The following is a 14,077-nucleotide window of genomic DNA, read 5'->3' as shown; positions in this document are numbered from 1 at the left end:
ACAGAATTTGATTCTGCACGCAGGAAAAAAAAAATCAGAAGAAGCAGTGTTCAAATACCCATTCTCTTTAAACAGCAGTTGGTCCAATAAAAGATATTACCTCACCCACCTTGTCTTTCTAATATCCTGGGACCAACATGGCTACAACTACACTGAACAATCATCCTTAAAAATATTTTAAATAAATGTTCACAAAGTGAACCCAAGGTAATTTTAAGATAATGGGAATTTGGTCCAATACAACTTTAAAGTAACCTCCATGAGGTTTATGCTGAAGTAAAATCAATTAGCTGTAAACAAGCATTTAATATACATGGGTGAATGAACTAATCTTTACAACTCCAACTGACAGAGTACTTTCAGAATCAATTTGTGCCACAGAAAGAGTTTCACTTAGCAGGCAAGCTTGAAAGCACTTGTATTCATCTCTGAGAATTTACAGTAGTTTTAATCTTCAGCTTGAGAAAACACAGAACAGAATAATGGGACGTATTTTTCCTTTTCATTGGAAAAGAATTTTTTTTTTTGCTCTATAGTACAGGTAACTAAAGGGAAAAATGTAAAACTAGTCAAAGAGAGACCTTTAACTATTATATTTACATATCTATCTTGTGAAGTAACTACAATAAAAACAATTCTAACACTGTGGAATACTACAACCAAATTACAGGGTTTATGAATAAGGCAATATTAAATAAAAAAACATAAACCACCATGATGTATGTATGTGGAATGCATTTTCACATTTCAGGGGTAATCTAGAAGGATGTGTCAGAATAAGGGATCAGATATGTTTTGCTTAAACCACTGTGAAAGTGTGTCTTTTGTGACTTTTATAGTAAATTCGACTTTTAACAAATACTCTTTGGAAGATGGTTTTTATTCCTTCATAAGTCACTTCCATTATTTTTTATTATCATAAACTACCATTTTTGTGTCCTGTCTAATGATGCAAGACAAAAATATACTTAGCACAGCTAATCAGATGAGCAAAGAGGAACGTTATTGAAACTGTGAAAAAAAATTACCTTAAATTCCTCCTGTCAGAAAACATAAATTTAATATATCCATATTCTTGGGTCAGTGCTAATTGCATGGTTCCAGTACAGAATGTCATGAGTTCAGAGTTCCAAGTTATTTTACTTTCAGAAGGAAGTGCCTACTCATTACTATTTCACTCCAGTTTTACACTGTTGTTACTGCACTGAAATCAATGTAGTTACAGCAGTGAGAAGCGAGAAGCTGGAGTAACACGGTGAATCAGGCCCCTAGGTGTTACTGAAAAAAATTACTAAAGTATAAAAAACTGCTTTTGAACAGAGGGGCTGATTTGCTACCTATAGAATGGTGATTACTAATTTAGATTATCAGTCTCTTTACAGTTGCTGAAGAATTTTAAAATCACTTGCATTTGACTTTGTAAAGGTGAGATCTGGTAATTTTCTTTTCCTCTTGCCCAAGGAGTAAGCTAGATATAATCTGAACAATGATCATCTTGTTGCTATGGGTGGTTGAGCAGTGGTTTGGATATTTACTACTTCGATAGCAGGTTTCCATTGGAGGGGTCATATCTCAATGCTCCCACATACCCACACTAAAGGAGGGATGGATAGTTCTGAATGCTGGGACTTGTGTGTTCAAGGTGACTGGGGTCATCAGGTTAGAAGGCTGCTAATTTTCTCCAATCAGGAGATCCTCCAAACAGAAACCTTCCAGGATGGATATAACTTGGGGCCTTTCAAAAACACATAGGTCTTTGCTGTTTATCCTATGCCCTGGATGCCAGTCTGGGAGACAGCCTAGCATTTCAATGGGTATGTCTATACTGGAGCTGGAGATGCAATTTCCAGCTCAGGAGACATACCCGTGCTTGCTTTGATGGCACTGGTATGCTAAAAATTGAAGTGTGGTTGTGGCAGCATACGCAGTAGAATGAGCTAGGGTATCTAGGGTTTTAGACTCGACCATACACAGGACCACTAGCCTGCCCTGCTGCTTACACTGCTGTGTCTATACTTCTATTTTTAGTGAGGAATGGTAGAACTGCTAATACCGGAGCTGTGTTAAAATAAGAAGTCTGAGCACTGTACCTGTTATGTAAGTTAGGGCATCCCAGGGTATCTTTCCTTCTTGACAGTAAAGATTTAGATTCAGTAATGCACATTCTCTATCGCTGTCATTAAATTCATAGCAGATGTTCCACCCAAGAGGTCCAAACTTTTTCCGCTCCTTGAATATTAAATTAAAGGCAAAACTGAGTAAGGTTACTTTGTTCAAGATACTCAGAGCTATTGTACTGTACGATTTTTGCTAATGTGAGTTTGTCTTCATATAGCAATTTCAAATATTTGTAAGAGAAATGATTAAAGGACAGATTAGCACCGTGTAAGCTTTACTGCCCCATGAGTAGACCCTAAAGGCACTGGTCTTCAGGGACAATCCCCCAAGTCATATTTTCTTCCTTGATCTTGGGATGGGAAAGGGTAGTAATTTCTGGTTGGCTTACGCCATGAGCATGTTGCAATCTCTCAGCAATGGGTCAGCTGAGCTTTAGTTCCATCTATTCCCCACCCCTTACTGTACAATTACAAGTATTAGGTTTCGGTCACTTTGGAGATAAATCTCTTTGTTATAGAGGGAAAAGGCTGTCTCAGAATTCGACCTAACTTCTAATCTTACACTTGGTTGCTCAGTTCATGTCATTCCAAATACTGCATTATTTTCAAAATAAATCATTCCGTGATTTTTTTCTCTAAGTGAGATGAATGAAAATAACCCAACATTCATGAATAACCTGACAGCAGCAACCTAATATGCTAAGCAAGAGTAAAATTGGTACATAAACAGATTTCCACCTCATGCTTCCTGAGTTTTTATTAGAGAGTGAGTAAAAGTAAATAGAAAGGTTTAGGAAGAGGAAGAAAATTTAAGCTAAATCTAAATTTTGTGAATTTTCATTTTCCTGTCTTACCATCTTCAATTAAACTGCATTTAGCTAGCGCAGTAATGATGAAGAAATCTCATGTTTAATCTATGAGTTTAATACAATCAGAAATTTCTATCATTATGGGACAAACCCTTAAGTCCTTATTCAGGTTTTATTCAGTCCTTTCTCAAGGAAACATCTATTGACTTCAGTGGACATTTTCCCAAGTAATGACTGATTGAAAACTGAGTAAGGGCTGATTCTCTCCTATTTAAACAAAGTTTTGTGCAGTCTTTCAATAACTGGGATGAAAATGGAAGAATTAAAGCAGCACATTCCCTTCCTCTTACCACCATGTGTTCCCCTGCAATCTGTGAGTTAATTTAAATTAAAACATGCAGAATTCTTCTGAGGGATTGTTTGCTAACACAATAAAGAGGAACTACAGTTTCCCTTAAATGAAATGTTTGATAATATTTACCCATAAGAAATCTCAGGAGACATAATTGCCTTTGATATAATAATATGGCACAGGCATTTAAATGTAATCTTTTAGGAGAAAAGAAATCTTGTGATTTGTATGGACCTTTCCTTTTAAATTATAATTAGCTTAGCTGATGAGAGCTGCTTTGCATTAGTAATATAAACTTACATTTCTAGTTTCTGGAAATTAATGGCTAAATAAGCTGTGCACAAAATACTACTATTACAGTTTTGATTAGGTCAGACGTATTCTGAATATAATAGACTTATTGAACTAATTTTTTAACTACATCTCAGTATCTCTGTTATCTGAACTAATACCACCAGGTATACCTGAATGATAGCATGGAAGAAGCAGATGCCAAAAATCATTTTCCTCCAATTTTTGCCAAGGATATTTTCTTCAAAAAATGTAGTCGTCATCTCTGTGAATGCTCGCCTGATGTTTGCACGAAGTCCTTTTGGAGGCTCATTGGTTACCTGAATTGGGAAAAATAACCATTTTGTGTTATATATGTCTGCTCTCCATATTTTTACTGCAGAGCTGTCAAATTATCACTTGAATGGCTATCTGCATGTAAATTGTACATAGAAGAGTCTCATCTACATTAAACTTTAGGTTTTAAACAAATGAACATATTGATTATTTACCCTAGAAAAATATATGGAAATAAAAAGATACATTATGAAAATGAGGAAATTTGGAGCAGAAAAAAATTGGAAAAAATATGTATGCACAAATTGGAGTAAATACATAAAAATAGCAAGAAGGGTGATTAAAATAAGCACTCTCTGTCTATGCTGAGTGCACTCTACTACAATTTAACTGCTTTATTTAGACAACAGCTTCCAGCTTTCAGATCTCGGTTCAGCAGAAGACTGACACATTGGGCAGAAAGACTGTCTAGCCAGCAGTAGTCAGTATCTTCATTTAAATGGATTAGAGTTACAGTAGGGGCAGCAGAGTTCATGCTAAGGTAAGCTCTTCCTTCTCATTCTGCAGGGTATTCCATTTGCTGTTGTTGCAGGCTACACTGATAAAGAGCTAGAGCTAGTCAGTCTTGAATATCTAGATTAGAGAGAAGAGAGGGTTACTGACCTTATGCAGTAACTGAGGTTCTTCGAGTTGTGTGGCCCCATGGGTGCTCCACTGTGGGTGTGGCAGTGCCCCTGTGTCTGGAGTCAGAGATCTTCAATAGCAGTGCCCGGCGGACTGCATCTGCGCACCCCCCCCCCCGCATTGTGCGTGCAGTATAAATAGTGCTGTGCGGTCCAGCCGCCCTCAGTTCCTTCTCTGCCACAGCGTGACAGGGTCAGTTCCGAAGCAGAAGGGAGGAGGGCAGGTAGTGGAGCAGCCATGGGGACACACATCTCGAAGAACCTCAGTTACTGCACAAGGTGAGTAACCCTCTCTTCTTCTTCGAGTGACATCCCCATGGGTACCCCACTGTGGGTGACGACAAAGCAGTGCCCTTAGTTGGAAGGTGGGGGCTTCAGAGAAGCTGGTGCAATGGTGTCCAAAGGCAGTGTCTGTCAGGGAATCTTGCATGATGGCGTAATGTCAAGCAAAGGTGTCTGAGGATGCCCATGTGGCTGCTCTACCTATGTCGACAATGGGGACATTGGTCAAAAAGGTGATGGATGTTGATACTGCATGTGTAGAGTGTGTTCTAATCGAGGTGAAAGCCTGCGTATTATGGAGTTCACATGATGTGCGGATGCATTGTGAAATCCATTTGGAAAGATGTTGTTTTGATAAGGCCTCGCCTTTGGACCTCTCTAAGAGATGTGATGATTTTCTGACTAGTCACATTCTATCAAGGCAGAAGGATAAAGCATGTCTGATGTCCAAAGTGTGAAGAGCTGCTTCCTGCGAGTTATGTGGTTTAGGGAAAAATATAGGAAGATGTATGTGCTGGTTCAAATGGAACGAGGTTATAACCTTGGGTAGGAATTCAGGATGTGGCCGAAGTGTGACTTTGTCTCTGTGAAATACTGTGTATGGCGGGTGAGCCATAAAGGCTGAGATTTCTCCCACCCATCAGGCTGAACTAAATGGCAATGAGGAAGGCTGTTTTCAAAGCCGAGTGAATATGTTGCCATTGACTCAAAAGGGGGTCTCAGAGATTGGAAGACTACAGTGAAGTCCCAGCTAGGAGTAGGGGCTTGTACGTGTGAGTAAAGATTCTGGATGCCTTTTAAGAAACATTTAATGAATGGATGGGTGAATACAGAATAACTGGGTATGGGGGTGGTGAAAGGTGGTACTAAGTGCACTTTAACGGAGTTATTGGATAGTTCACTATGTTTGAGATGGAGAAGGTAGTTTAAAATAAAAGGCAATGGGGCCTCCATCACTTGAATATGTTCTGGGGCACACCAGTTCTGGAATCTGTTCCATTTCTGGGTGTATGTGCATCTGGTGGTGTCTCGTCTGCTAAGTAATAGAATACATCTTTACTTGGTCAGAGCAATCTGTTTCTGGATCACAGAACCAAGAAGGAGCGAAGCCTTCAGGTGGAATGTTTGTGGATTGGAGTGATGGACACGCCCATTGTCCTGTGACAGGATCCACGATGCCTGAGGGAGGTTGATGGGTCACAGCATATGGACATCTGTAGAAGGTAAGGGTACCACACTTGTCGGGGCCAAGTCGGGGCTATTGATATGATGTGGAGATTGATCCTCTTGAATCTTGCGTAGGACTCTGAATAGAAGGGGAAAGGGGGGAAATGGGTAAAGCAGCATCCCACTCCAGGTGATGAAGAACGCATCCCCTATCGATCCTTGTCTCACTCTTGCTCTGGAGCAGAAATGCAGACAACGGGAGTTCAATGGGGTGGTGAATAAGTCTATTGTGAGGTGGCCCCCATCTGTGAAATATGGGATGAAATGCTCTCATATCCAATTGCCATTTGTGTTGCTGGGGAAAGGTTCAGCATAGCATATCAGAGATGGTGTTGTTCTTTCTGGGTAGCTATGCTGCTGAAACGTAGAGGTTGTGGCGTATGCAAAAATCCCAGAGTTTGATTGCTTCTGAACATAGAGAATGCGACCTTGCTCCCCCCTGCCTGGTGATATAAAACACCCAGGTGAAGTTGTCCGTCATTACTCTTACTGTTTGGTGCTTGAGTAGTGGCAGGAAATGTTGGCAAGCATTGAGAACGGCTCTGAGCTCGAAGAGCTTGATATGAAGCGTGGCCTTGGTAGGTGTCCATCTGCTTTCAATCCTGTGTGTAGCAGGTGAGCTCCCCAGCCAATGAGTGAGGCATTGGTGGTCAGAATCATAGGAGGGGATGGTTCAAGGAAGGGAATCCCTGTGCAAACACTGCTGTGTTTCATCCACCAGAGTAAGGAGTTTTTGTTCCATCTTGGTACTGACAACAGTTCTGGATGTTGTGTTTGTATACTGTATGGAGCCAACCTTGGAGGCAATGCATATGCAGCCTGGCACGTCTTACTATGAACGTGGCTGCTGCCATATATCCGAGAAGCTGTAGGCATGTGTGTGCTGATACCTGGGGGTATACGAGGACATTGGAAATTAGGTCCTTTATCGCTGCGAATCTGTGGGGTGGTAGAAACGCTTTGGCTCATATGGAATCAAGTTGAGCTCCAATGAATTCCAGTGTTTGAACAGTCTTAAAACAGATTTTTCTAGGTTGACGAGGAGGCCCAAATTGTTGAAGGTGTTCATGGTTATGCGAATTGCTTGAAGGGCTTTGGCCTCGGATGGAGTCTTGAGGAGGCAGTCATCTAAGTATGAAAAAATGGTGATTCCCCTCTTCCTTAAGTATGCTGCCACCACTGCTAGCACTTGGAGAAAACCCGGCATGCCATTTCCAGACAAAAGGGTAGAACTTTGTACTGAAAATGCTCGTTGTTGACATTGAATCTTAGGAAGTGTCTGTGGGCCGGATGTATGGTGATGTGGAAGTAAGCGTCTTGTAGGTCAAGAGCCGAGAACCAATCTCCCTGTTTCAGTGCTGTTATAATGGTGGATAAGGTGACCATCTTGAATCATTGTTTTCTGGCAAACTTGTTTAGATTGCGTAGGTCTAAGATAGAGCGCCACCTTCCAGATTTCTTCTGGAACAAAAAGTAATGGGAGTAGAAACCTCAGCCTCTGTGTTGTGTGGGGACCAGTTCTATGGCTCCCAATTGAAGAAGGTGGTTCAGTTCCTCCCTGAGAATTGTCTCATGAGAGGGGTCCCTGAAGTGGGACGGGGAGGTGGGGTGGCAGGATGGTAGTATTAGGAAGGGGATGGTATAGCCTTCCTTGACTATTTCCAAGACCCAACAGTCTGAAGTAATAAGCTTCCAGGATGTTAGGAATGAAGCTAGTCTGTTGCCAAACTGATGGTCTCCTTGTGGCATACACTGGAGCAGAAGGGTTGTTCTCAGACTCTCGACCGTACCTTTAAAACTGTTGTTTGATAGAAAATGTATGGGATGTAACCCGTTGTGCCCCAGATTGTCTACGGTTGTTGTTGTTATTAGAAGGGTGTTGATGGCGGTGTTGGTTATCAAACTGCATGTGAGTGTAGTACAGTTGAGGTCTGGATCTGGAAAGGAGCTGATATATTTTCCAGATCTTCCCTTTGGTTGCAGGATTTATATCCCCAAAGATCTTAAAGTGGCTCTGGAGTCCTTCAGTGAATGTAAGGAGCTGTCCGTGCACTCTGAAAAAAGTTTTTGACCTTCGAAAGGTAGGTTCCTTAACTGTTGTTTATACCTCCTTTGGGAATCCAGATTGATATAACCAGGATGCACGTCTCATTACAAGAGCAGTGGCGATTGATCTGGCTGCTGCATCAGCTGAATCCAGGGAGGCCTGTAGGGCTATGCGAGCTATAAGATGACCTTCTGAGATCAGAGGCAAAAATTGATCTTTTTTAGTCTGTGGGAGATCTTGACATAATTCCTCCAGTTTGGAATAATTCTTGTAATTGTATTTGGCCTTGAAGGCCTCATAGTTGGAAATCCAAAACTGGAGTGTTGCAGAAGAGTAGGACTTTCTGCCAAATAGGTCTAGTCGTTTCCAGTCTTTATCAGAGTGAGAAGATTGAGGTTGGTATAGACTATTCTTCTCATGCACAGCATTCACTACGAGAGAGTTTGGGGTAGGGTGTGAAAACAAAAATTCTGCATTTTTTGCTGGCACGTAATATTTTCTATCAGCCCATTTGCATGTGAGGGAAATAGAAGCTGGGGTCTGCCATAGTAGACTGGCTGGTTAGAGAAGTGCCCCATTAATGGGTAGAGCGATTTTTGAAGTAGAAGAGGTGTGGAGGATGTCGACAAGTTCGTGCTTTTGCTCTTTGACCTCCTCCAATTGTAGATTTAATTCATCGGCCAACCTATAGAAAAGTTCTTGGAAATGCTTAAAATCATTGGCTGCTGTAGGGGGAGGTGGCATAATGGCCTCATCCGGAGACGATGATGAAAAATGTAAGGTAGGTGAGGCCTCTTGGTCCTATTCATCCTCTTGCTCTTCCTCTTGTTCTTTCAGGTGTTCTTGTTCCTCTTGTGCTTGAGTCTGAGGAGGTCTAGAGACAGTTGAAGATGGAATAGACTGTGGGTGTTGCACCTGTTGCGGTGGTGGAGGATTACCAAACTGAGCCCTATACATGGCCCATGGACCCCAAAAAGGCCATGTCGGTAGGAGAGGAACATGGGGCTGCATCCAAGGAGGACCCTGCCAAGACTGTGTTACTTGAGATGTTGTGGGACCAGTTGGTGGGACCGGTGGTAGCTGGCATGAAGTTGATGGTGCGATGGACTCTGCATCTTCCTCCTCTTCTTCTTCTATATCACTAGGAAATGGAGGAGCAGTGCCTGCAGGTGAGAATGATGCATAGCTGGAATTAGGAGATGGTTAGACCTGTGGTATAGGATGTCTCAAAAGTGAGGATTCTGGAGTCTCAGATATTCTTAAATCTGAAGAGTATCTCTGAATTCTTGTGGTGTATAAGGCATCCATGGAGTAAGAGGATGTATCACAGTCTGTTCAGCAGATGGGGCTAAAAGTCTGTTTGGAGGTGGTAGTGCGGCTGGTGTTGGTGTCGTTGATTGTATTGGAGCCAAGGTTTTCGCCGGTGCCCTAATCGGCAACAGGATTTTTGTTGCTGCCATGGCTTTTGGCGATAGGACTGCTTTTGGTGCGGAAGATTTTGACAGCGCCGTGGCTTTCAGTGCTGAAAGTCTTGTCAGTGCCGAGGTCTTTGTGGACGATGATTTAGACAGTGCCGAGTTTTTGGCGGTGCCGCTGTCTGAACCGATGCTTTCTTTGGGGTCAAAAAAGTCGTCGGACCTGGAGCTGGCACAGAAGGCAGCATTAGTGGAGGGAGATGTCGGCATTTGTAGCTCAGCAGTAGCATGTCCCTCAAATCTTGCACTAGAGATTTGGGGGACAGTTGCTTTCTCACTATTGTGACCCCTATCAGAAGCCGTTGACACCACGGACCTAGCTGGGACAGCATTCTGAAAGCTCGAGCTTCAGAGGCTGAGGAGGGGGTAGCTCTCTTCGTACTCTCAGCCCAGTCAGATGATGTCTTTCTCTTCGTTGGGTGTGAGGCGAGGGGGTTGGTGGAGGATCTCACTGATCATGCGGGTCTCTCAGGGGAGGACTGGGAGCCTGGGTCCGAAGCTGTGTGAAGGGAATTCTCCATTAGGATTAGTTTTACTTTAAGGTCCCTGTCCTTTCTCGCCCTTGGCTTAAGGCTGAGGCAGTGGGAGCACTTTTGGAAACATGTTTTTCTCCCAAACAGAATATACAATGTGCGTGGCCGTCCATTAATGAAAAGGTGGCCCTGCATGATAGGCACCTCTTAAACCCAGGAGAGCTGGGCATAAGGGTGAGGGATTAGTCTCCCTACGGCTACTCTAAACAACAGCTGTATAATAGAGATATAGAAATTGAGAGAAAAAAAAAGTTGTGTTTTGTTTTCTTAGGAAGGAAGGAAGAAAAAGGAGAGAAACGGAGAAGAAGAGAAGAAATAGAACTAGATACCTAATGTAAAAGTAAGTAAGGAAGTTTCTGAGGAGAGAATGGGCTTTGCTAAAGTTCCGCTCCAGACCGTAGGCAGTAGAGAAGGAACTGAGGGTGGCCGGACCGCACAGCGCTATTTATACTACCTGCGCGATGCGCGAGGTGCGCATGTGCAGTCTGCTGGGCACTGCTATTGAAGATCTCTGACTCCAGATGTAGGGGTACTGCCACACCCACAGTGGAGCACCCATGGGGACATCACTCAAAGAAGAAGGTTACTTACTGAACCACTAGAAGGTGTTCAGATATCATGGTGATGAGTACAGCATAAGAACCTATATAGAACAGAACAGAATTGACTAGAATAGGACAAAATCAATGTTCTAGCTTCAACAAAAATGGTGTGAGTAGGGAACCCTTCAGATTTTTCTGTTTTCTCTCAATGTATGTGCCACTGGGAAATGGAAAACATTCATAGAGCTGATCAAAGGGAAGTGCATGTGCCTCCCACATTCTAATGAGCACAAGAAGTTACAACTACATTTTCTATAGTGTCTTTCACATATCATATATCCCAGAATGCTTAACAGAGTTAACTAGTAAAGTTATACAAATTTTTAAAAACCCCAAGAAAACAGGCATTTGATTTGCAATACTCTGTAAATAATTTATTTCACCTTTGCACTGTTCATTTTGCGTAGGATTATTTCCAGGTATATTACCTTGACAGAGTTCTGGAGGACAGTGACAGGAAAGGTTTCACAAGGCATGGAGCTTAAATAGAGTCGAAAGCTCTCCTGAATAGAAACATCTGAAAACCAAAGAATGAGTACATTTACTCCACCCTGGAAACGAGTTCAGTTTCTTAAATTCATACACAAGTCTTAAGCAATTTGCTATAAGATTGATCTTTAAATAACTGGAGTACTGAAACGACATATACTATCTAATGTTCATTTATGAGCTGGACGAGGGAGTAAACAGCATTATATTTAAATGACAGCTGATAATTTAGACGGTCTTTCAAACACCAGTGAACATAAACAGATAAGAAAAAAGAAACATAGAAAGCTTGCAAAGCGGGGACTACAGGAGAGTCAGAAATAAAGTGAGACCCAAGAAAATGCATACAGAGAAAAATAGTAAGAAATACAGATATTTCTTGGGAAGAAAAAACCTGAAAAATAATGCTGAAGGAGACTGAGGAAATGACAGCGGACCGCTAGCTACGAGTTTGCAATGGGATATGGCAGCAGGAAATGCTAATGTAATTTTGGGCTGTATGTGCAGAAGTATCATGTCATAAACAACACTCCCTCGCAACCTGACTATATTGCTACCAGACCTGGAATATTGTGTTCAGTTCTAGGTACCTAAGTAATAGAAAGCTACAGAAAAACTGAAGGGAGTACAGATAAAAGCAACATGATAATTAAGGGGATGGAAGGGCTGACATATAAAGAAAGAGTGAAAGAACTAAATGGCTGGAATTTTCAAAGGAGCCTAAAAAATAAATCAGATGTCCAACTTCTATTGACCTTTAATGGGAGTTGGATCTCTAAATGGTCTTATGCCTCAAAAGCAACCCCGGTATGTACCAATTGGCTAAGCACTAACTTCTAGGGGCAGTGAAGAAGTATAAACAAACTATGCATTATGAAAATAGAGAAAGGATTAATAGGGACCCAAAGAGAGGCAAGAAGCAGACCAGCTGGGCTCTACTGCAGCTATAAAAGATTGGTTTTCAGAGGACTTGAAGAGGCTGGGGAGAAGGAAGCTCTCAAAGAGAGAAGCGCTCAGGTCTTTGTGAGCTGTAAGTGCTGCTGGAGAAGGTCTAAGAAGGAAAAAGGGCCTCTGGTTAGTGACTGGAGTTTTCCCCTGGGAGTTGGCTGAAGCAACCTAATTTTTATGATGTACAAAAAGCTTCACTCTGAAGCAGTTAAAAGTACTTGGATGTGTTGGGTGGAGCAGTTAGGTGAAGACTGTGATGAATCATATGTAAATCTCTCCGTGCTTCAGATCCCAATCTGCGGATAAGGATACTGTTTCCCTGTTTTACAGAGTGTTAGAGTTGTGAGGATACATTCATTCATGTGAATGCATTCTTTAATATACGTGAGGTGATCAGATACGATGGGGGAAGCCTATAACCAAGCAAAGTAAGTAATAAATGAAGGAGCACTACAGCACCTAGAATAAGGGTAATACACTGTAATAGGAGGAGCAATTTCTTAATCCTACAGACCACCATTTCTTTGGCTCTTTCCCTTCTTGTCTGCAAGATAAGTAAAAAGTGGAAAAGCCCATGTCTGATTAGGCACTGCCTTCGGGGAAGCATATTGTATTGTAAAAGGAAAATTACGTACTTGGCTCGGTAAAGCTTTTTATAAGTTCTTCCATAGCTAACATCCATGAAACTGCTAGGTGACAGTTTTGCAGAAATACCCAATTTCCTGTTCTCATTGCATCCTTTATCATCTTTTCAGCAATAGGCCCTTGACCTTGCCCTAGAGAAATTGACAGTACTCTGAAACAGAGAGCAAACTTTGTCAATGTTCATGTGCAAATATTTGAAAATACAGTTACTTTTGAAAAGATAGGATTTTTAAAATATTTGTTGTTTTTAAAGACATTGGGCAAAATTTCCAAACTGGGGTGCTGAATACATATTTAGACCCTAAATAAAAGTGGGCTAATTTTCAGAGATGCTGGGCACATACAAATCCACTGAAGTCTATGGAAGGTAAAAGGGCTCATCACCTCTGAAAATTGTACCAATGTTAGTTAGGTGCCTAATATGATTTTAGGAGTCTGGTTTGAAAGCTTTGGCTATTACTATAAATATAGAGATCTCTGAAACATAACTATAGTATATAGTTTGGAGGAAAACTAAATGAACTATTTTAACATACATTAATGTATAGAGAGGGTGAAATCCTGACCCCACTGAAGTCAACGGTAAAAGTCAGTGGGGCCAGCATGTCAGACACAGACAGTACATGCTATGGTATAACTTAATAGAATAAATGTACAAGCATAGGAGCTGGGATTTTCAAAGAAGACTAGAGGAATTAGGACCCAGTTCCCTTAAAATCCTTAGGGCCCTTTGACTATCCCAGCTGAATACCATGTCTAATAAAATTATGTAATTTGTACCGTTCTGAATATCCTCGCTCTTTTGCAAACCTCTGGAAAGCTCCCATGGGATCAGAGCCTGTGCTTAAGATAAACACTAGAGGAGTTGAAGAAGACATGTCTTGATAAAGAGTTCCCAAGTCAACTGGGGGATTCTCTATGAATTGTTTTCCAAGGTTCTCTATTACAAACTCAGTAAGTGCAGAGACCACCTGAAGATATGAAAACATACCAATTTATAAACAGAAAGAGGCACAGAGAACAATATTTACATTCAACTGAATGCCTTTCCCGGCCAGGACTGTATCTTTGTATGTGTTTGTACAGCACCTTGCACAATCATTGAGGCCTGTGTATGCTACTACAACACAAATAATAAAGATTAATTACTCAATGGTGAAAATCATCAATCCTCCAAGTTCAAAATCATTATGATCCCTTCAAGCAACCACCCCCTAAGCCCATAAAGAGAAAACACTCACTGCAGACTGTTAACTCAAACCATCCTCAGTTAGTACAAAGGGCATTTCAAAAAGTTTAAT

At 41.5% G+C, this 14,077-nt stretch overlaps 1 protein-coding gene across 1 annotated transcript in view; it reads right to left on the bottom strand.

Moving 5' to 3' along the window:
* DNAH6 (dynein axonemal heavy chain 6) overlaps positions 1 to 14,077 on the bottom strand; it is a 162,974-nt gene that overhangs the window by 21,318 nt on the left and 127,579 nt on the right. The window contains exons 64-68 of the mRNA XM_067553417.1: positions 13,557 to 13,747; positions 12,767 to 12,927; positions 11,123 to 11,211; positions 3,743 to 3,889; positions 2,091 to 2,229 (exon numbers count right to left, since the gene is read on the bottom strand). Coding sequence (XP_067409518.1) covers positions 2,091 to 2,229; positions 3,743 to 3,889; positions 11,123 to 11,211; positions 12,767 to 12,927; positions 13,557 to 13,747 — 727 coding nt within the window. The remainder of the gene's footprint in view (positions 1 to 2,090; positions 2,230 to 3,742; positions 3,890 to 11,122; positions 11,212 to 12,766; positions 12,928 to 13,556; positions 13,748 to 14,077) is intronic.

Source organism: Emydura macquarii, unplaced genomic scaffold (genome assembly GCF_026122565.2).
Source record: "Emydura macquarii macquarii isolate MOO-44397 ecotype Brisbane River unplaced genomic scaffold, CSIRO-AGI_Emac_v2 contig_1451, whole genome shotgun sequence".
NCBI lineage: Eukaryota > Metazoa > Chordata > Testudines > Chelidae > Emydura > Emydura macquarii.
This window is presented reverse-complemented; position numbering and strand designations above follow the sequence as displayed.